The 23,037-nt window shown below is 35.3% G+C and overlaps 1 protein-coding gene across 1 annotated transcript in view; it reads right to left on the reverse strand.

Moving 5' to 3' along the window:
* Positions 1-23,037, reverse strand: part of RYR2 (ryanodine receptor 2) — a 689,571-nt gene that overhangs the window by 63,384 nt on the left and 603,150 nt on the right. Inside the window, exons 80-85 of the mRNA XM_070568189.1 lie at positions 20,118-20,171; positions 18,848-18,871; positions 7,317-7,416; positions 6,318-6,397; positions 3,197-3,273; positions 2,338-2,411 (exon numbers count right to left, since the gene is read on the reverse strand). Coding sequence (XP_070424290.1) covers positions 2,338-2,411; positions 3,197-3,273; positions 6,318-6,397; positions 7,317-7,416; positions 18,848-18,871; positions 20,118-20,171 — 409 coding nt within the window. The remainder of the gene's footprint in view (positions 1-2,337; positions 2,412-3,196; positions 3,274-6,317; positions 6,398-7,316; positions 7,417-18,847; positions 18,872-20,117; positions 20,172-23,037) is intronic.

Here is a 23,037-nt window from a genome sequence, read left to right on the forward strand (position 1 = left end):
GGTCACCACAGATTTCCCATGCACCAGTTGGTGCAGCCATAAAGCCACAGGATGTCCAAGACAGAAACGCCACAGGGAAACTACCGCACACATTCTACGATTCATTCATTTACACAATTGCAAACACTGAATCCACCAGAAATTTTTTTAAATGAAAGAAACAGAACAAAACAAATCCAAAAACAATTTAAATGCTCGTTGCCCCTTCATTTCTAATATTTTAATAACTGCACATTCTCATAGGAAGAAGAAAAAAAAGGAAAGCTTGATATATAAATTTTTAAAATAATAGGATGCATAATGATGGTAATTAAATAATCTACTTGTTAAAATGGTCTATAAAAGGAAAAAATGCACAAAAAACTATCACTACCAAGACTGTACACAAAGCTAACAAGAAATAAAAGAGCAAATAAATAAAAGACGGTTCATTTTTAATAATTACCACGCTCATGAGTGATGACTGAGGAAGAGAGGATAGTACATTTAGAGTAGTCGAAAGAAAAGGAAATGGGGAAAAAGAAAGAAGTTGAGATTTTGTTTTTGTTTTGCTGTTTGTAAGGAAATAAAAAAAAACGTGTTAATCGGTTTGGGCAATTATATTTATGTGTGTGTTGAAAAAGAATAAACAAACCAATCTCATATTGAGAGATGAAATAAATTCTCATGTCAGAATGGTCACTCCAGGAAGCTATTTCTGATTTGGGACTCACAAATATTACTCCAATCCATATCCGGCTGACAGAAGAGGAGACCCAGTCAAATAAACCTGTGTGGCCACTATCCTTTGTGGGAACTGCTATGAAGGGTGACTAAGAACGATCAACAGAATTGTGTTCAGAGCCTCTGGAACTTTAGGTAATAACTGTGGGGAAAAATGAAATTGATTTCTAATTCCAAGACAAGGAAGTCAGACTGTGGATGAGAATTCATTCGCTTTCAGGTCCTTTACATTTGGAAAATGCCCAGGACTTCCGTGAGATGCTAGGGACAGGCAAATACTGGGCCCTGAAATTTGTAGTGGCTCTGAGTTTCCCATATGGGGCCTTCAGGTCGGCTGCTGCAATTGCTGACACAAACATTAGTAACAAAGAGATTTGGCTTCATATTTATTTTCAGAAAACCTAAGTAAGCTTACAGTGCTGCTGGTGATTTTTCTGGAAGGTAGCTAACACAATTAAGTAACTGGATGACTAATATTTAATCCTTGAACCTATACCTTCAAGTACCAAGCTGAAAATAAAATCACACAGAAGCCATATAGGACTAGCCCTGTTAGAATAGGCATAAATGACATCTTTAAAATACAGTAAGAGAAATGCAGCTAATTTTTTTCCCTATTGTGAGAGCAAAAATATCCAGAGGTAATTAGCAAGAATAGTTAATCCTAAAATATTTCAGAAAGGCCAGCAGACTACAAATGTCAGACGGGAGAAACTCTAGTTTTTGCAACATGATTAGGTTTATAGAAGAGTCAATGTTCCAAAACTAATACACTGATAAGATGACAACTGCAAACCAGACCAAACAAACAAAAACAGATAAACACAGAGGGCCTTGCTAAAACTAAATTAACTTTAAAATCAAACACAAAAGAATAAAAATAAATCAAAACAAAAATATTGCAGATAATTATTTTCTTAACAAATACTAAAAGGAATGCGCAGCAATAGTTGTTTCTTCCTTAAATACACTGTGTGCTAAGTTTTCTAGTTTATACACACATCTATTTACAGAGAGAAAAATTCTAAGATTATGTGAGTCATTATTTTTGTGCACATGTAAATTAAGTGATCAGAGTTATTTAAACACAAAAATGACTTTAATTTCTTTCATCAAACAACTTGGACTTGCAAAGACATACGGATATGTGAGAGAGAAGGATGACTGTGCTAAAAGGGAGGAGATGGTAGGAACAGTGATAGAGTGGAGCATCTGAAAGGATTACTATCCTAAGGAGAGAGAAGAATCAGACAGCCTGACAGTTTGCTAAAGTGGCCAAAGAAAGTCACACATTCTCTAATTAGATTCATCCATGTGCTTTATAATTTTATAGATAACTCTCTAATAAGGGATCTTTTTCTACTACCCAACTAGGGGAAAGGCCACCGAGGGCAGGTCTGGGACAGAGGGGGGGTTAACGACTGACGTGGGAGGGCTGGATTTATGGTGTGATCTGTGTGCGTGTGCAATTATGAACTTTAAATGAGTCACGTAAGCATTATGTCCATCTAAAAATAACTTTGCATCTCTCTGTATTGAAAAGGTCATCGATAACTGACTCATTTCAGGGAAGAAAGGGAAACAGGTGATCTTTTTAATTTAAGTGATTAATACCTGATCCTTCCTCTGTCACCATTCCAAGTCCCTCAGCCTTGTTTTGTCGCTCAAATGCATTTAGGTCAAGGACACTAAAATAACAGGGAGAAAACATTTAGAGGGCTAACAGAAAATTTTGTTTCTTCAAGAGAGCAAATGTCTAAAAACCATATATCTTGAAATGTGAACCAAATGTTACCACATACTGAAAACATGGCCCAATTCAATGTCTACCAACCATAATTTTCCAAGCAGCAGACTAGTCTCTCCCCAGGGCCTACACTGAAATGATCCACGTGAAGCTCAGACAGCAGGCAGTAATGGGTTTCAACTTTGGGAGTGCATTACAAAATTAGCAGACACACTGAAATATAATTATAATAATCATGTTTTTCCAGTTGGAATAGCTTATTACATTAAGTGTGTGTCAGTTTCCGTGATCAAATGCTGTCTGAATGATTTTAAATATTGTAAAAAATAGAAAATGATTATCACAGTTAGTTGGTTAAGGATCATTTATTTGGGGAAAATGAGAAATGCTCTATAAGCTCCCAAATAAAACAAAATAATTTCTTTTTTCTCTTTTAAAAATCAGACTCTACTCATTTTCAAGTATGCCGAACCCACATTAATTCTCAAAGGTCCCCATTTAAGCACAGGGAAGACTATTTTAAGACATTCTTAACGTTGAGTAATTTAGTAATTAAGATATTACTAACACCTAACAAGGTAGAAAATAAGACACTACCTATTGTCCCACTTTAAAGTGTGTTTAATCATTAAAAATTCTTCTATGCATAATTATTGTCAGTAATGTAAAACAAACACTTTGAAAGGCACATTGAGTAGACCCAAAACAGGTAGAGTGTGTGCTTACCTACATGACTGCATCAGGCCAGCAAGGCTCTGGAAGAAGCCCACATCCTTTTTCTCCTTGAGGTAGTCAAGCATTTTCTATAGTAAATACATAAACCATATGGCCACTGAACACAAATTTTGCCTTTCGTTAAATAAACAAAGAAACAACAAAAACATGCTTTCTATTCTGAAATAAAGATAAAAAATATTCAGTGCATACAAATATTACTATTGTCATCTTTACCATGAAACAATGACAACTGTGTCAAAGCAAGACAGTTGTACGTTTTCAATTGCAGCAGTACATAAACACGGCTTGGCACAGGGGAGTGGCTCTACATAACCACCATAAGCATTATAAATACACTCAATTCTCTTCTAGTCACTCTTTAAGCATTTGGAGATTTAGATACTTAGTTCAAATTTACTGGGAAGAAGATCCATCTGGAGGTTATTCACAGATTTCCATACAAAAGTGAGTTCCTTAAACAGCATTATAATCCCAGAGTTTTGACTACCGTATGCTAATGACAGAGACAGAAATTCAGTTTCCATTACCACACAAGGAATGATAGGAATCATTTGACTATTAAATTTTTCTCCTCTGTCCTCAGAATGACATCCAGACTCTGGTCAAAATTTTGGTTAAACGTAAATATAAAAAGTGCTAAAGCCACGCATGGCTCTGTCTTGTTAGCTGATTGGCACACACCATAAAGAAACAGTTATTTTGAATGTGGATAAAATGTGTTGGAGGTTTCAAACAAGAAGTACATACAAGATGATAAGATGATAGAAGGCATACCAAAGGTTATAAGAAAATAAAGATACTGCTCTTTACAAATATTGAATAGATGAGAATAATTCCTACCATCAATGCTGTCTAAACAGGGCTCAGCTTAGCAGTCAAAATTTTGGTAGTAATCTTTTTTTAGTAATCAGAATCAAAGGTAATATAAAACTAAATATGTAAATGTTGCATACACACACAGATAGTATATGTATATATATATGCACATATGCATACAACTTCACATGCATATATACACACATACACGCACATATGTACACACAGATACACAAAAACATATAACCATTTTGGGGGCATGATAACATTGGTCTAATAAAACATGAAACATTTATTAATCATTGGTCTTTTAAAACAAAAAGCAGCTTACAGGGTCAAAGAGAGGCGGTGGAATATATATCTGAAGGTTTAGAGAGAAAAGAAAAATTTCTGTATAAACAAGTACATATATTACATGACCTCTCAAGGTTCCTTTCAGCTCCAAGGATTTCTGAATATATATATACTATACAATTAAGGTCTTGAAGTAAAACATAAGGCAAGGGAAATTATTTTCTGATAAATATTGTAGAGAGATTAGGTAGGTTCTTTAGGTATTCTTTCTTTTCCTTTCTCTTTTTTTTTTAATGCCATGTAGTCATTTACTATGGAAATCCAAAAGGACATTTCTAAATTGGATGGGAAAAGACATCTTTATTTCCACTAACTTCTAACTCAAACTTAGCATTCTTTTCAACTATTAATCTAGGCAACAAACACAAGTAAGATTAGCAGTGACTATGACTTTGTCACCAATAGAAATTCCAGATATTTTCATATCACATTACAGTTGTTACAGCTATTTTAAAATATTTAGACTAATCATTCTTTCTCAATAATTATTAGAACAAGCACTAGATTTCTTATTTAATGAGTTCACAAAGAAACACATATTACTTTACCAGAAACCTGTTTTATAATATTTTGGTAACCACATTTCAATATACTTGGTTTCTTTTGTAAACCTGTGCAATTTTACTTTGTGTGTTTATAAACATTACACCAAGAGGAGTCCAGAGGCTTCAGCGAACTATAAGAGGCACTAAAAAGAAACCCTGGCTTAGATTATGTCTATGTTCTCTTCCAGTCCTAAAATGTAATGATGATATTTACAGACAAAAATATACAATTTAAGAAAAATGTAAAGATGAACTTTTCAGCCATTCTGGGTTGCTACATAATCTAGTCTAAAACTTTACCAATCTAAAAGCCACCTTCCAATTTTCTCTGCTTTTCTTTTCTCAGACTCAAAGGTTTTTAGCAGCGCATTTGTGGCTCTGACCCACTGTCGTGATTCTGAGGTTCGTAGCGGCTTGCAGTCAGACATTCTTAGGTTTTCCTTAGCCTCTCTTTCCTTCTGTCAGGGGAGCCCTTTACCTGCCTCACTAACACTTACGCAAGAAAGAATGGTTATTAGTTCCATGTTCACGCACCATGCTTTCTCATTCAGAAGCCAGGATATAAAAATAAGAGATAGATTTTAGTCCTGGAAAAACATAATCTGCTGCTTAAATTATGTTTTGTTTTGCTGCTTTTCAATTAGCATAAGATATTCTTCTGAGCTCAGGGCCACACTGAAGGCCATGCAAATGGTGTCCCCGAGGTGTGCAACGCACAACCTGTGCCAGTCTGTTTCTGCAGTTTTTTTCAGTTACTCAGATACTCTTATTCTAATAAACCCACAAACCGTGGCCTTCATTTGGATATAGAGATGGCATCCTTTGTCAGAACTGGTTGAAGTTACTAAAATCCCAGCCCAGATCATGTCTAAATTTTAAACAGAGCATAGCTACAAATCTTGATTGGGAAGTGATTTTCTTGTCTTAAGAGACTAGAAAGAACTACAGCTAAGAGAATTAGCAGTGCATTTTTCTGACATGTTAACCTAGGAGCAGGCTTCATACTATATATACAACAAAATCCTGAGAATCAATTTATAGAAGGTATAACACCATAAAACATGTTACCAAACTAGGCTCTGTAGGTAAGAATATTTATTTTTCACTATTAAAACAAACCAGCTGGTTGCATTGCAAATGACATGACCATACAACATGACTTCAGACTTCTAAAGAGAGCTAGTGCCCCACATGGGGTGTTCAGCATACTCCTTAGAAGATATTTGGATACTGGGACAAGATGACCATAAAATAAAGACAGATTTTAGATAGAAAATGAAAAATTTTACAACTAATAACTCTTTTAGGATGACTAAAATAGTTCAATAGGATGACCATATATTTGATGTCCATTTATTTGAAAGTACACTATGTGAATGGCGTAACGACATTACCTGCTGTACTGTAGAGTTCCCACCATTTAAGATAGCAATTCCAAGTTTCAAAGTAGCAGCTACCATTGGTCCAGTTTCACCTTAAAAATACAAAAAGTAGTGTTCCTTAAGTTATTTTACCTGCTGCATTAATCTATTCTTTCTCAAAATGTACACTTTTAAAAATATTATTACACCCCTACAAATCGGTAAAATGGTAGAGTGGGACAGACTGACTTATATACCCCCCAAAATTAGAAGAGTACTAACGCATATTTTGCCATCAACAGTTTTACTAAATTCTCTATGTTATATTCAAGAATTGACTATATGAGGACATAGAAAAAAAGAATAGGAAGAAACAATTGATTTTGAAATACTGAGACCTAAAATTATTGAGATTCAAAACTAATCATGTGTGTTAAAATAATATTGAAATGAATATAAGCCACTTAAAATTGCCTTTAAGGAAAATTTCTCTCCATCCTCACTTAACAATATTATGTTTGAACAATTTTCATTTCATCACTTTTCTCTTAATATGTTTATAGTCTTGCTTTATTAGGATGAGGGCCTGAGGGCCAAGTCCAGCTTGTCACCTGTTTTTGTAAATAAAGTTTTATTGGAAAACAGCCACACTGTTTCTGTATTGTCTCTAGCTGCTTTCATGCTAGTTGTGACACACTGCACGGCCTGCAAAGCTGAGAATATTTACTATCTGGCCTTTCACAGCGAACATTTGCCCACCTCTGATTTATACGATCGGTTTGCTAGAATTGAGTCACAATTTAATTTCTAAAACTTAATGAACAGAAATCAACCTTTTAGTAAGACTCTGAAAAGAAAAAGCAATATTGGACTTGGTAAATAGGAGCTCACATTTTGTGAAGTCACTTGACCTAGTCATGAACAAGAAATTCAGGGATTAAATAAATCAGCAGAATTTAAATAAGGGAGGTCCTAGAGAGTAAAGTGGAAATCTGAAATATAAAGCCTTCCAGGGAGAGTAATGAATCTCACCTTTGCTGGCACTGATGGTCTGCAGCACCATCTCGGCAGCCCCGCGGTCGTGGAGCCTGGCTTGTTGGTATAGAAGCTTTTGCTTTTCCATTTCTTTTTCCTGAACACAAATCCCAACCATTTATGTTGTGGCTATCAGTAAGCACAGCAGCTTTCTATAAACCATATTTTTAGTCATCTCTTCATGTTTGGGCTCTATGACAACATTATGGACCATTTCAACACCAACAATGTTATTATACAGATAGTAACATATTCAACTCTTGATTTTCCCCTTTATATTTTTCTTGATAGACTTTTGGTACTGGTTTATCAGGATAGATTTTCTCAATTTTAATTATTTGATTAGTCCAAAGCCTGTACCATAGTTTTGAAGTACTGTACTTCAGCAGTGAAACTTGCACTTTCTGAATTATACATTTGTGCATCAGTTTGTCACGTTTTTAATAATCTCCCATGTCATGGCCATAACTTGATACTGCTCAGCAAATGGCTTGAGTTGCAAGGTATCACTGAATGACAGAAAAACGTTAACTGAGACGTGTTGGAGTTTAAGCAAAATTGAAAGCTGACATGGATCAAAAGGTAGGCTTCAACTAAGTGGTGGACTTAGGATAGAGATCTCCCCAGTCACCCCCCAAGAATAAAAGAAGCAATGTGCCTTTATATTTTGTATTCTCTGGTGGTAACAAACAATACTGCATGGTGCTGCTAGAGCAATGGCTTGAGTTCTTTTCCACTTAAGCTACCACTGAAAACATAAAGAAGAAAATAAAAATAAAATATAAAGGCACAGCAAGTTCAAGACTGGTAGGATCATTCACTTGAGCTATCCAGTTCGCTGGAGAATTGAGACGGAACTAAGCAGTATAAGTTGCAGAATGAAAGTTGCATAGAGCCCTATGACAGCGAGTCCATCAAATGGCGTGGTAGAGAAGCTTAGTCAATGGGACATGAAACGGTCAATTAGTATCATGTCCATAAACACAACGGCCAAAACATATATGACCTAAGAGCAGGAAGAGCTGCAGCAGAAGTAGCCAGAGTGACAGCTTTGCTGCCATAAACTTTCCATCCAAAGTACGGAAAATAGACACTGGAAGATGGAAGAGGTTTAAAAAATGAAGGCTTGCTAGTTACAGAGTATGAAAAATAAAGTAAACTAAAAGGAGGGGAAAAAGAAATGGGCTCAAACAAATGAAAAAAGAAACCTTTAAATCAAAAGCAACCAACACAGACATTTATGCTGTTACCAGAGAGTTCTCGCCGAGGCTGGCAAATTTGTTTCTTAAATCTTTGATAATATCGTGCTGCGAAAACAAAATTGATCAGGGTTTTTTTTCACACTATAGTTAGAGCTCCTGTGGTTAAATTTTTATTTTTTCTTAAATTATGTGATAGGCCTAAATGGAAGCAGAGAAAAGAAAAAAAAGGCAGCTTTGCTTTATATGTAGCCATGCTAACATCTAAAAGGTTTGCCTTCATGTTTAAACCTCTTCCTGTGAAGTCAAAAACAAAACGAAAACAAAACCACACAGACACACAAAACCATATTGTCATTACAACACAGTTTCAGAAAAACCGAAAGAAGATCCTTTCGTCTGCTCTTTAGGTGTTGTTTAAAATTGGTGAGCAACATTTGATTCTTCCTTTTAGACCCAACAATCTTTCACTTTCCTCCCATTGCCGGAACTATAGATGGAACTTTCGCTTCCCAGCTTAACCAACTCCTTTTGTAAGAGTTTTCCAGTGAGACAATGATACGAAATTATTGGCTTAACCAACTGCCCTATTGTTCTCAACAACTAAGAAGCCAAGGAAGTTACAAAGAGCAATTCTTTTATTGACCCAATAGAACATATAAAGATAGTCAACAGGAAATCCAAAGAAGACAGAAGATGGGAAAATGCCATACATTCTTGAGGAAAACAAAATGAAACTCTCTGCCATTTGTGCTCCAAAAGTAGGTAGACCAGCTCAAAGATTTGCCAGAACAACTTGAATAAAAGATTTTCAGTTCCCAGTATCCTCTTCAGTAACTGAAATTATGTATGACGGATGGGCATCAGGAGGATAAAGAAATAGGAGATCAAACTGCCTTCTTTAAAAAATAAACTGCTTGGCAAAGATCACTCTCATTGCTCTTATATAGCATCTAAATTTCAATAATAACGAATATTTCAGGGGAGATGATGAGACTCACTTGGAAAAAATATTGAGCTGAAAAAGATATACTGATCTAAAGCAGAACTTATACGTCACAAAGAGTGGTCAGGTCAACCTCTCTCTTGAATTTCCTCTTTGTTAGATTGAGTTGGAAGCTTGCTCTTCAGATGCCCTTTTATATTATTTCTTTTGGGGACTTTGTCCATTGAGAACTACCTCTGGGTATGTAATTTAATCTCATCATTGGAAATTTTATTACAACATAAGAAAACAAAACCTTGAAAGTTAAACCAGAAAGTTTTCAGACAATAAAATGATGGATTATGTGGAAAGAAAAGAACTTATTTTATTTTAAATTTACGGCACATTAGCTTTTCTAAGCAAATTGAAGACAGATCTTTTAAAAGTACCTTACTCAGGGAACCAGCACTTTGAAAGTACCTTTTTAAAGCACCTTTTTAAAAGGAGGGTTTCCTGCCCCACCCCAGATTCTGCTTAAACTGCAAAAGGGTCTTAAACATTATGCCTTCAACCTGCAACAAAGAATTATCAGCTGTTATCCTAATGAGAAATTTATGACTATTTTCAAGGTCAAAGATGATCATAAATCAGAACCATGATCAAATCACAGGCGTTGAAGGGAAGTATTCAACATCATGATTTGCTTTTAGTATAACTGAAGTTTATAATAAAATTGTTAATATTCTTCCATTTTTTCCAAGAGTATCTCAAGTTTTTAGCACTTGATCAGGGGGAAAGTAGAAAGGCCTAAAGAAAAAAAATCCATTTCAACAATTTGCCTTATATGAGAAAAAATATTGGAATAAGAAGAATAAGAATACACTGTCCCTTGCTTCTTGATGGAGAAAGTAGTTTATTCCCACAACAAAGTTGAAAAATGTATTTTAAACCAGGGCAACCTGATGACAGCAAAGAAATTCACATTGTTCCTGAAGGACCTTCCTCAGTTACATGGACATGGAGGCAGCATTGTGCATCACAGGCTGAGGCTACTAATTCTACAGTCTGTGCGTTATGCCAAATGAGCCCCGTTGGCTTGATTTTTTTTCTTTGCTCTTCCAAGTTTTCAGCAAGTGCTGAAAAGGTTTTCACAATGTTTTCCTTTTAAGCTGCATGTGGCGATAGTTATAAGTGAATAGAAATTTCCAGAAGCTGAAATCTTTCTAAAAATATTTCCCACAATTTAGTAATGTTATAAGTCAATATTAAATATTCTTATTTGGCATCTTAAATGTAGTCATAATCTACAAGGTGATGTTGAATCTCAATATTATAAGAAAAAAGATTGAAATATGGAAGATTCAGTTGGATAACTATGAGACAAAGATGAAAGGCAGTGAAATGCTACTAATAATTTCGTTTATAACACAAACAGGCCAACTCAGACTAAGGAAAAACAAAAGTATAGATAACAGTCTTATTCTCCACTTCAATTAATTCTGTTCTATATTCCAACTTCCGAAACTATAGATTAGCCACATTCATATAGAGATGACTCACAGTGCTAGGAAAACACTTATAAGATTATAACTTTAGTTAATAATGGATGCTTCCTCAAACTTTCGGATTTTAAATTTAATTTTTTTAAAAATAAAGAAATGTATATGGAGTTCCCTAGAAGTAAAGCTCCATGACAAAAGGGGCCATAGCTGGTTTATTTGTCTGATCCACCCTCACCAGTACGCATATACTGTATATCCAATACAGTTCCTTGCACATAAAAGATGTTGAAGAAAATGTGACTGAATAACAGAACTAAATAATGTGATATCACTCAGTGTGTATGATCAACCTGAAATTTTATAAATGTTTTCATTTGAAGAGCTACAAAGCTAGTCCAATGTGAAACTTTATTCAGTTCACTTTCAGTACATGGTCTAAGAAGTCTAGGAGTATACATCCACGAACCAAGAATAATTCTCCAATTGTAGTTTTCAGCTCATTTAATTTTTTGTCTGTACCCCTCATTATTACCCATTCTCTATGCTGCTGAACTATCAAATCTTTTAATAATCTTCCAGAGTTCTGCTTCTCAATAGGATGAACATAGTTTCTAATGTTCTCTCTTTATCAAAAAAGAGAAAAATGTTTTCACCCAAAGCAAACTTTATTTAAATGCTGATCGAAGTTTTACTGATAAATGATCGAAGACGACAAGAACACTAAACCAGAGCAACGTAGTTCAATTAATGTTTGGGAGGCTCTGAAGTTTCGATGTGCTGTGTAGTGTGACTTTATGGCTTACTTCTTCCTGTACCATATATACTTGCATTTCGGTTGGAAGGTTGTTTCCCCTGGATTCAGCATGTTTAGAACTAATTAATACTATGCTAAAGCAATAAAACCCAGGTGAGCTGAAATAATTCTATATTATAGGGTCCTGATGACAAAATTTATACTACTCTACAAAAAGCTCCACTAACAAAGTACAAAATGAGAGGAAAGAATGGCTTACTCTAAAAATCAAAGGTTATCAAATTAGCAAAGGTAGGTTGACATCATTAGGAATGTGGTTTATCCTGAGCACAAAATGGATTTAACAAGCCTTCCTTTGCCTACTTGTTTGTTTGTTTAAGCCTTAAAAGCACTGGATACTGCCTTGAATACAGGAAATAAACGCTGTGCAGTTCTAATAGTAGCCCTCACAAAAGGGAGGAAAGAACAATAAGGTGACTGATGACATCTAATCAAATAAAGGTGTGGTGAGATCACGAAGGTGCCAGAATATTGGGCTAATTAGTGAGAAAAAGAAGTTTAAGATAAATTTTATCCTAGAACGGATCATAACAACTCATTATTGGGATTTTGAGATCTCCCAATTCTAGTAGTTCCAGTGTTTGTAATTCTAAGTTTTCACAAATTCGAAGTTTTCACAAATTACTAATCCAACCCCAGATCCACTCTTGAGGAACAGCTATACTCTAAGTACTTGATACAGTCTCGAAATTCCCTGCCAAGAGTTGCCTGTTTAGCTGAGAGAAGGATTTTTCTGGAGAGTGTCTAAAGGATACATAGGCCTTCCATTCTTGCAGACACTTGATACTCATCCTACAATAAGCCATCCTCAAACAGCCCCTGTACACCTGAACTTTATTGGATAAATTCTCAAATAATCACTTTTACTGAATTACTGAGGACCTTTTTCATTATATCACACACTGTCGTCTTCACAAAGACCCTCAGGGAAAAAAAAAATGCTTCAGGAATTTTTGTTTCCCCTAAACAAGAAGACTGGCTTTATTTTGCTGATATAGTAAACCGTCACATTTATGTGATTTTTATGCTGGCTCCTAGAAAGCTTGGAATCAGCAGTGCTAACAACCTGCAGCAAATGAGCAAGACTCTGTGGCTGGGTTTCTGGATTAATCTCATCCTTAGAAGGCTGTACTTTGTGTCTCTAAGTGCTTTTCATCCTTCAACACTTTTTTTCTTTCTCTAACTGTATTATGTATAATTGTGTGATATTTTAAATACCAAAATAGGAAAAGGTAGAGATATATGTACAGAAGCTAGACATTATTTTCTGTAAAACATTTTTATTGCAACATTCCTATTCTAAAAAACATGGGGTGCTTTTTCGCTCCCCCCACAAAAGATCAGAAGAAAAGTAAGGAAAACGTATATGTTTCTATCAATATTTACATGTGTAGAATAATTATGAAATATCCCTGAAAATTAAAAGAATTCACTTATGAACAGCAAATCAGACAATTTTAAAAGTGGATATGACGCCTGAGAACATCTAGTTCAAAGCCTTAAGTTCAAGTAAGAAAAAGCTGAGGCACAGAAGAATGAATTGTGACCTGCTGAAGACCATCCAGTCAGCATCTGCATGAGAATCCAGGTCTCCTGTCTGATGCACTTCTGTGCTCACCAGATGGTAAAAGTTTCTCTATGGGCTTCCCTGACTTGATTTTAGCAAGGAAGTGAAATTGATTAAATGTAATAATAATAACAAATATTTATAGAGCTTGTTATGTGATAGCCAATGTTCGGAGTGCCTTTTTGTATTAACTAATTTAATCCTCATCAGTATCCTGTGAAATAGATACTATAATTAACCCCATTTTATAGAAAGGAAAATTGAGGGTTAAGATCACACAGCTAGGTGGTGGAGCTGGGATTCAAAGACAGGTGATTCAGTCAAGTATCTGTGCTCTTAATGATTCTGCTGTATCCCATTTGCTGTAGATGATGAAGTCAAGCATAAAGTTCAACTTGGATTATTTAAAAAATGACAGCATATGAAGTCAAATTACTGTGCATGTCAAAAATGCACCATTAGAGCCAACCCTGATGGCCTAGTGGTTAAAAGTTCAGCACATTCCACTTTGGTGGCCAGGGTTCAGTTCCTGGTTGCAGAACCACACAACTTGTCTCTCCATAGCCATGCTGTGGCAGTGGCTCCCTGAGAACTAGAAGGACCTACAACTAGAATATACAGCTATGTACTGGGGCTTTGGGGAAAAAAAAGAGAGGAAGATGGGCAACAGATGTTAGCTCAGGGCAAATCTTTCCCAGGGAAAAAAAAAAAGCACAATTATATGTTTAAACATATGTTCTATACAGTTTGCTCTTTAGGTCCACACACTCATATGCATGAATTACCATATATAAAATATAGAGGATACAGAAGACTATGCTTTCTGGGAATTTTTCTCATACCAAGACCTCTCATACTCTACCCCATCCTAGGCCCTTTCTCTCCAAGCCTTGCTAAGTAGCCTTGCTTCTGAGCCAGGGTGGCCCTAGAAATGGCTCACACCATTACTGTGGTTATGAAAGCTGGCGTTGCTACCTCCACTACCAGTCACTAAGGAGATCCATGCCGATGGGACAGAGAAGCTGCAGTGCCTGGGCACTTGGCAGGCTGGACCCAAGCTGGCTGTGGCTTCCCCAGGGGCTGTGTGGAAGAGCTGGTTAAGAAATTATGAAGAAATCAACTCCCTACGACAAATAAGAGAAAAGAGGTGGGACCGAACCAGCAGATAAAGTGTTCATCCTTCCCCAGCAGGCACTGTTCCATGATGTATATGGCCTCTCAAGGGGCATCTGAGATGACTGAGCAGGTAGCTGTGCTACTGAATAGCCGTGGTCAGCTCAAGAATGTACAACCTTGTATTTGCTCTCCCTCCTTCCCTGTATCAGTTCTCTTCTTCCCTCACTTTTACTTCCCAGGGATTGTAACACCTCCAACCCTCAAAAATTGTTAGCACATAATCTCTTTGCTCTGTTTTTAAGGAACCTGGTCTAAGACATGAGGGCATTCCTTGAGATCAACAAGTTAGTAAATAAAAGTGCAGTTGGCAGATTGCACAGTAGGCATGAGTATTGGAGAATGCTGGCCATCAAAATTTCTTCCCCTCTCCGCTCTATGATTCACTGGTACATCAAGCAACTCAACACTTTCGTCCATATTTTGGACACGAAATAGAGATTCTACAGTAGGAACTAAAGAATGCTACATTTTCTTGATAAAAGCAATAATTATTTCAATGTTTTATATCCATAGCTAGATCTTCAATTTTTTATTTATTTTAATTTTTTTCCTAAGGAAGATTCACCCTGAGCTAACATCTATTGCCAATCTTCCTCTTTTTTTGCTTGAGGAAGGTTACCACTGAGCCAACATCTGGGCCAATCTTCCTCCATTTTGTATGTGGGTTGCCACCATAGCATGGCTGATGAGTGGTGTAGGTCTGTGCCTGGGATCTGAACCCACAAACCCAGGCCACTGAAGTGCAGTACGCCCAACCCAACCACTATGCCATGGGGCCAGCCCCTCAATGTTTTGTTTTTAAGGGTTCTCTTCGTTAAAATTCAGGAAGCCCTTCTAATTTAAATTGTGTGTTCCTATGGATAGAATTGTATAAACCCATTCAAAGATCAAATCAAATTATCCAGCTATTTGAGAGGGTACATCTTATAGCTAATTCATTCTTGCAGAACTACCAAAAAACGCCCCCTGGAATTCTATTCAAAATTAGACCATTGGAGGGGCCAGGCAAAAGTGCTTTTATCACTGTGTAGACAATTTGGACCTAAATTTATTCTTCCATACTGAATGGTGCATACTTCGGAACATGAGCTGGGTATTGGTCTGAGTACTTTAGCAGGTATGATGTCATTTTAGTTATGTCTGAGGCCCATTTGGGAGAGAAAATAAGTTATTCTGCTAAGTTTTTTATTACAGAATGTCAACTCTGCCACTGGCATATTTCATATTTAAGACATAAGAAATCCTCTTTAATCAATAGTACAGAATAATGAGACCTCAGAGACTCATCAGAGAATTCATCTGTGAATTAGAAATTGGGCATTTGCCAGAGGATGATGCAACTTGCCTAATATTTGAGAAAGGTGGCCTAGAAGGTAAGTTAACGCTCCATTCCTCTAGCTCACTTAAGCTCCATTTCATTAATTTAGATTTTTCAGTAGGTAGTAAATCTGCATTATAGTACCTTAGTATTCCACATTGAATTATCATTTAATGCCATACCCTCAGATTTCAGAGAATGGTAACAGAGAAGAAACCATTTGAAGATGTTTCTGTTTATTTTGCAAAATCACAGTTTTAAAGTATGGTCTATTCTGGTACCAAAGCTGTTTGTTGATCAACGTGAGAAAAATCCCTCATGCTCAGAAAAATGAAGTTATTTGAATTGAAATGCTATTATTTATTTGTTCCTATTATTATTTGCTTTGGCTTAGGAAAACTTCAAAGCTAAATAAAGCACTCAACTGCAGTAATTAACATTTCAGGTAATTGCTAAAACATTTCTTCCTTTTCAGTTAACATTGACCTCTTTATAAGACTCAACTGTCCTTTTTCATAGTTTTAATATTGAAGTAGCCTCAAATCTAAAAAAGGTTATATGTAATAATTAACTAAATATGCAATAAAATTATTAAATAGTAGTTGTAGAAAAAGCATATTTACATTTATCATAGACGAAGCAGGGAATTAAATTATCAAGTTAAATCAGGTAAGTTTTAACAGGATTGTATCAGTAAAACATACAGGTGATGGAAAAAGAAAAGAGCTGGCAAATACTTGGCATTTTAGTCCCCACTCCTTGTTTTCCATGTTTCTTGAGTGTTATTTTATTCCTCACGGAAATCTTCCTTAAAATGCCACTTTTTTATATCTATTTTTTCTTCTCAATATCTTTGCTCAATACCTTACAGATAGAGAATTTAAGTAGAAAGTATGGCAAATATCAATAATCAGCCAGTTATACGGATAAAATTAAATTATAACACACTTCACATTATTCCCAAATGTACTTATAATTCGTTTTAAGAATTATTGAAACTGCATTCAGATTCCTTATAAGTTAAATGAAAAATTCCACTATTAGACTTTATCTAAATGATATTAAACAACTAGACATCTCAATGGAAAAAGTCTGGCACACTATTAAATTTATAAAGAGAAAGTAATAATCCAGTGGTCTGGTCAAATTTTTCTGTGTTTTTTTTGGTATCAGAGAGTCGACCTCAGAGAAAGTATTTTCCTAGGTGATCGACTGAACACCACTCTGCTTTTCAACTTGGAAAGAGTTCATGTTGCTTACTCACAGAATTTATATTTTGCAAATAGTAGATTGTTACACAAATTAGACATAGATAATAAATTATAGTCCCAAGTCACATGGAGATTCAGTAAAACATCTGGTTAAGAAGTGAAAATTCCCAAATCTTGTCTATTGTGTTATGCTTATGAATATGTGGCAATCACCGGCAATTTTAAAATCCTGTCTCATGCTGGGACTGTCATACATGCTGATTTATATCCTCTTTCTTGGGATTAATTGCCAGGTTTCACCATTATATGAACTTCTTGCCCATCATTGTAAATCCAAGGCATGTAGCCCATTCTCTCAGGTCAGGCTTCACACCTCACCTGATTTCTTGTCTTCAGTCCAACCTGAATCCTAGACTCAAAAAGCTAAGATTCCACTTCTAGCCATTCCCAGACTTCTTTTCTGAATAGGGAACATTTCTAATGTCATCAAATTTGACCTTATTTACCAAATTGGATTTGCTTTTGTATCTCCCTGAAACTCCATTCCTCTTTCAAAGTAAAATGATTTTCTTAACCAGCAACACCTTCTCATCCTGGCCTGCCTTCCCTACCCACACCCACAGATATCAACACGCTCTTGGGGCATGAACTTCTGTGCTATCTAGAAAATCAAATCTTTGGTTGATGTTAGGAGGTCCTTTCATGTTTTTGACCCTCAACAATTCACAAGAATTCTACCTGAGATAATTAGTGATAAAAGTATAAAAATCTACCAAATTAGTATCACGCTCATTATTACTTATTATTTAAGCCCATAATATATTATTAAGTGTTATGTCCATTATTGTCATTAACCACTACATCCACCCAATTGGAGCTATATCTGATAGCATCTGCATGAACTCAAATTTTTAAATTTACAAGGATCATGATGTAAGAACAATATATTCCTCCAAATATAAAACTGAGTTAAAATATTATAATTTGTTTCTTCTAAATAGATTGTTTATTATGACATTCTAAATTCATCTTAACAACAAATCTTTCACTGTTTTTTTACAGAAGGCTAGAAGAATACATTTAAAATGAAAAGCTTTGTTTTTTAACTGAAGTTACGATGAAGATTTTCTTCCTAGGATGTTTATGACTGATTTTCCTACTAAACAGTCTCATGAAAATAAAATGTAAGCTTAACAGAGTTCATATCAGAGAGAAATTTTTGTAATTCTAGATCAAATTGTTTTCTCTTAGCAAATTTTCCAAGAACTTCGCTATTCAAAATATTGACACACAAACAATCGTCAAGTTCTTCCCTATAGTGAAATGCTGAAATCAACACTGAAATAGTGGAACATAATCTCTAATTACTAAATGAAGGTACTACTAACACAATGGAAAGCAGATTTCTTTCCAATCTCGCCAGCAATGACATTTATCACATCTCCTTTCAACTACTGAGACTGGTCTTAAAAAACAAACATCAAGAGGGATGAGGCCAGAATGCCATGCTGAAAGGTCTCTAGCTAAAAGTTAATCACCTAAAGGGATGGACTCTTTTATCCCAGCACAGTATGCAGCTCAAAATTAACATGTAGGGTAAAATTTCAAATTACAAGTCATTTAAATTGCAAGAAGAATAAACCTGTGTCAAGGAAAGGATACTGAAGAGACCAATTGCATTGGAGCTACAAACTTGTAGAAAGATCGCAAGACCTTTTATTACAAAAGAATCCAAGATGTTGGGTCTAATAAAGGTAAATGTCACAAGAAACCGAAACTGAGACCCAGACAAATACACACATATATATAGTTTTACCTTGCTGCGTTGGGATCCTGTGACCTTAGGAAGGATGAGGACAAGAAGCAAAATAGCAATAAACAACTGCTCTGAAGACAACTGATAGACCACAAACGGCGTGCACTTCAGAAAAACAATAGTATTTGCTGCTCACAGCTCATTCTAATTTACCTCAGTTTCTAATCAATAAAGAGGGATTTGAGAATAGAATACACATACATCAGAACAGCTTATAGTGACACGTAGGAAATTAATCTTACGGCATTTTTCTCAGCGAGCAATAGTCCTGGCTTATTCTCCTGTTTTTGTATTTTTACACATTGACTTCAATGCTGGGATGCTCAGATCAAACTGTTTCTGGGAGGGGCACTACTGACATCCACTCCTCACCTATGCCTTTTTTGGGTCCACTGTAATCAGAGACTTACTGCTGGTTACTAATATATTTCCAGACTCTTCGACCTCAAAGTCTAGTCACGTAAATTAATAGAAAAAAAAAAAAAGAACCTAATCTGTTTCCTTCCACTTAATTTCTTTTTGAAAATTCTAAAAAAAAAAAAAAAAAAGAACCCATAAATAAGGAGAGTGGTAGTTAGCAAAAAGCTAGTTTTTCTCATAAAAAGCAAAAATGCGTCTAAGCAAAGGAGGAAAATAACATATATTTACTTTCCTTCTGGCTAATGAATATTGAGCAGTATTTCAAATTATACGGATATTTAAAAGCTGAGAACGTTTGAGAAAATAATTATAAAAAATAGAACATAGTCCTAGGAATATACGCACCCCTACCTCATGCAAGCAAACTGCATCATGTGCCACCATTTACATATGTACAGGGAATGAGTGACCTTAACGGACAAAAGTCGAAAGAGGCCAAATCTTTAAGACTTCTTCAATTCAGAAAAAAATAGCAAACCGAAGGTTTAATTAAAAATCCGATGCTGTGTCGCTCTTCAATAAATATTTTCCTCACATGTCTGTTGGAAATTTCAGATCACAACATTCAATGAGATGAGAACAATTTGAAGCAATCTCATCTCTGAGAGTTCTCAGGAACACTCATTCTGAACATATGGGTTTTGTTTGGTTATTTAACTATTCTATGTTCCTTGGTCTTAACTTCAGCAAATGTTAGGACTCAGATATGTCCATCCAGCTTCTGACATGCAGTTCCTTGACACAATAAGCTGCAATAAGCCATGAAGCAAGAAACATAAATGTCAGTTATAAGCTATGAAACAATGTTTCAAAGTAGGAAAAAAGAGAAATCTAGAAAGATTCATCTTACTTCAAAACTCTTCACTTCCTCTTCACCATCATCATCTTCCTCGTCATGACAACTCTGATACATGTAAAAAATTAAAAAGATCAACAGGATTAGAATATGTTGAGACACAAATTACAAAAGAATTTAGCATAGAATATCAAATCATTTGTATTAGTTTAACATCAACAATGTTTAAATATATTAGATATAATATAAATATGTTAGATATGATAAGCTTAGACGATATAATCAATAAATTCATGACCTAAAAGAAAATTATATTGTGTACTTACAAAATTAAAATATGAAATTACCAATTTTATACATATCATGGAGATATTTACAAGGTCCACATCATACTATACATAATACTTATTCATGCATTTGCCTTGTTCAAACCAAACTGCAAGCCTTAAAGACAAGCATCATTGTTTGCTCTTATTGTACGCTGCCATTACAACACACTAATACAGATACATGCAATAACTAGGAATTAAAATTAATAGAGAGCAATGTGCATTAATTAAAGTCATTCTTGTAATCTCTTTTTAAAAGTTCATTTTTTATTGTATTTGGTCCAAAGGAGGAAAGTGAAATTCTAACTGCTACTACTATTATCCTTTTATAGAAAAATGATAAAACTGATTCCATGATTTTGAGTTAGACTCCCAGAAATGATAAAGGAGTTGTGCTAATCCATGAATATAGTTCTATCCAATTCCCACAGCTGAAATTTTTGCTTGATAAGGAGGCAGAGCAGTGTGATGGTTAGGTACATGGCCTGAGAACACAGAATGCCTGGTTCAAATCCTGATGCTGCCAATTGTTATCTGTTTAGCCTATGGCAAGTTCCTTTACCTCTCTGGGTCTCCATTTCCTTATATTTATGTGGGAATAAGAAAAATAGTACCCAGGTTCCTGAGGGATCACATGAATTAATATATGTAAATTGGCTGCCACTTAGGAACAAGTGCTTGAAAAATAATAAGCTCTTAATAAATCTCAACTGCTATTATTATTATGGTTTGGAATTAGGAGTATCATGTCGACCAAAGGAAGCTGGTCATTAACCAAGACCTGTGGTAGGAAGAGACCTATAGCTCTTCAGAGTTAGACGGTTCCCAATCTTCTAAGGACTTTTTATGGTTGGTAAGCACTCAGTGTATCATTGAAGTGCATGGAAGCACGTGGTTAAATATAAGTTACAAGTCAGAAGAATACTTCTAATTCAATGATTCACAGCACTCTGAGTATGGAGAGGAAGTGGGGATGGGAGGGAGGGTACAAACTGTGATCCTTCCATCCACTCAATGATAAATGATAGAAGGCTTATCACATTCTTTCGTTCATTCAACAAATGTATACTGAGTATCATGCTTTCCATTTAGAATAATAAGAATGTGAACATGGTTTGCAAAAGAGAAAATAAGGGACCACAGACCTGTGACAATTTCACTACATGGAAAAGGTGTTAAAACAGCATGTTTCACCACAAAAACAAAGAGGTTACTTATTCATTCAGAGTGCAGGAAATTTTCCACTCTGTGCTAATTTTCTACTATGTGCTAATGTCACCTTGATGCCCATGTTATCAGTTAACCAGGAATGTGGAAAGTAAGAACCCATGAGAACTTTAGCAAAACATATCTGGAAGGCAAATCTGTAGTCCTCCATAAATACTGTACATCTAACGAGGAATACAGAGGAATTTTGGCTTATCTGCTCCTTAGGATGACTGATGTCACGTTTCCCTCCATCTGCATTAGCAATTAGGAGTGAAGCATGGGAATTTTATCAGGTGACAAGCATGCTTCCTATTTAAGCAAATTAGAATACTAGTATCAAATGTCTCTTAAAGATATGATGTTTTAAATTTCCTCAAACACATTATCTCCTTTATAAATTTCATTATCTTCAGAAAAAGTTTGAGATGAAGAATGTATTCAGAAAAATTGTCACTTTGAATTATAATAATATGCTTTGAAGCTATAAAATTCACATAATATGTTTGCTTTTGTGTAAAGGAATTTAGAGCTCTAGCTGACAAATATTTTTTACAAAGAATTATTTTGAAATGAAATATTTTAAACTTTTAAAAAACTCTTCCTAAGACAATTTAGTGAGATTTGTTTCTAATAAGGTTTAAATTTGTGATTTTTTTATACCTATTAAGCCTGAATCTATTTGGAGTATATATCTGACAAAATTCATCAAACCCATAAACTACTTTAAACTTGCACTGATTGGCATGAGGTATGCTGGGACCACAAGAAAACTCTAGCAGATCTCTAGCACTTTGTAATGTACTGGACAGAAAGAAAAAGATTTACAGGCACAGGAGATACGGTTTTCAATAGCAAACTGCATCCATGCAATACATATGATAATGCCCAAGTAAACAGCAACTTCCATTAGATGGTCTTGAAGCACAGGATTTAGGTTTCTGGATCAAAATGATAAATTCTAGGCAAGGAATCGTGATACTATATGCCAGGGAAGAAAAGTGAATAAAATCTGTACTTAAAGAGGCAGAAGCATGGAATAGAGAATTTAAAAGAAAAAATTAGAGAAAACTAAAATAGAGGAGACTTCAGACCATTCAGGCATCTGCACCAAAATTCAAGACTGGCACTGAGAATAAGTAAAGCAGTAAGCAGGGCACTTCATCTGGCCAGTAACTGCTGGAAATTTCATTCTGCAAAGCAAGCATATTTCATACAGTCTTAAGTTGCCTTTTTGATTGTGTAACTCCTCAGAAGATGGAGAAAGCAAAAATAGAAACTTCTGGTATGGATTTAAATCTAACAGCTAATGGGTGAGAGAGAAGAGAGAAATCTCGTAAGAAAGTCACTCTGGTATTTTGTCATTTTAACCAATGAAGAATGAACTACTGGGCATAAATTAATGTATATCTTAAATATTTCAATAAGTTAGTAAGAGA

This window comes from Equus przewalskii, chromosome 1 (assembly GCF_037783145.1).
Source record: "Equus przewalskii isolate Varuska chromosome 1, EquPr2, whole genome shotgun sequence".
Taxonomy (NCBI): Eukaryota; Metazoa; Chordata; class Mammalia; order Perissodactyla; family Equidae; genus Equus; species Equus przewalskii.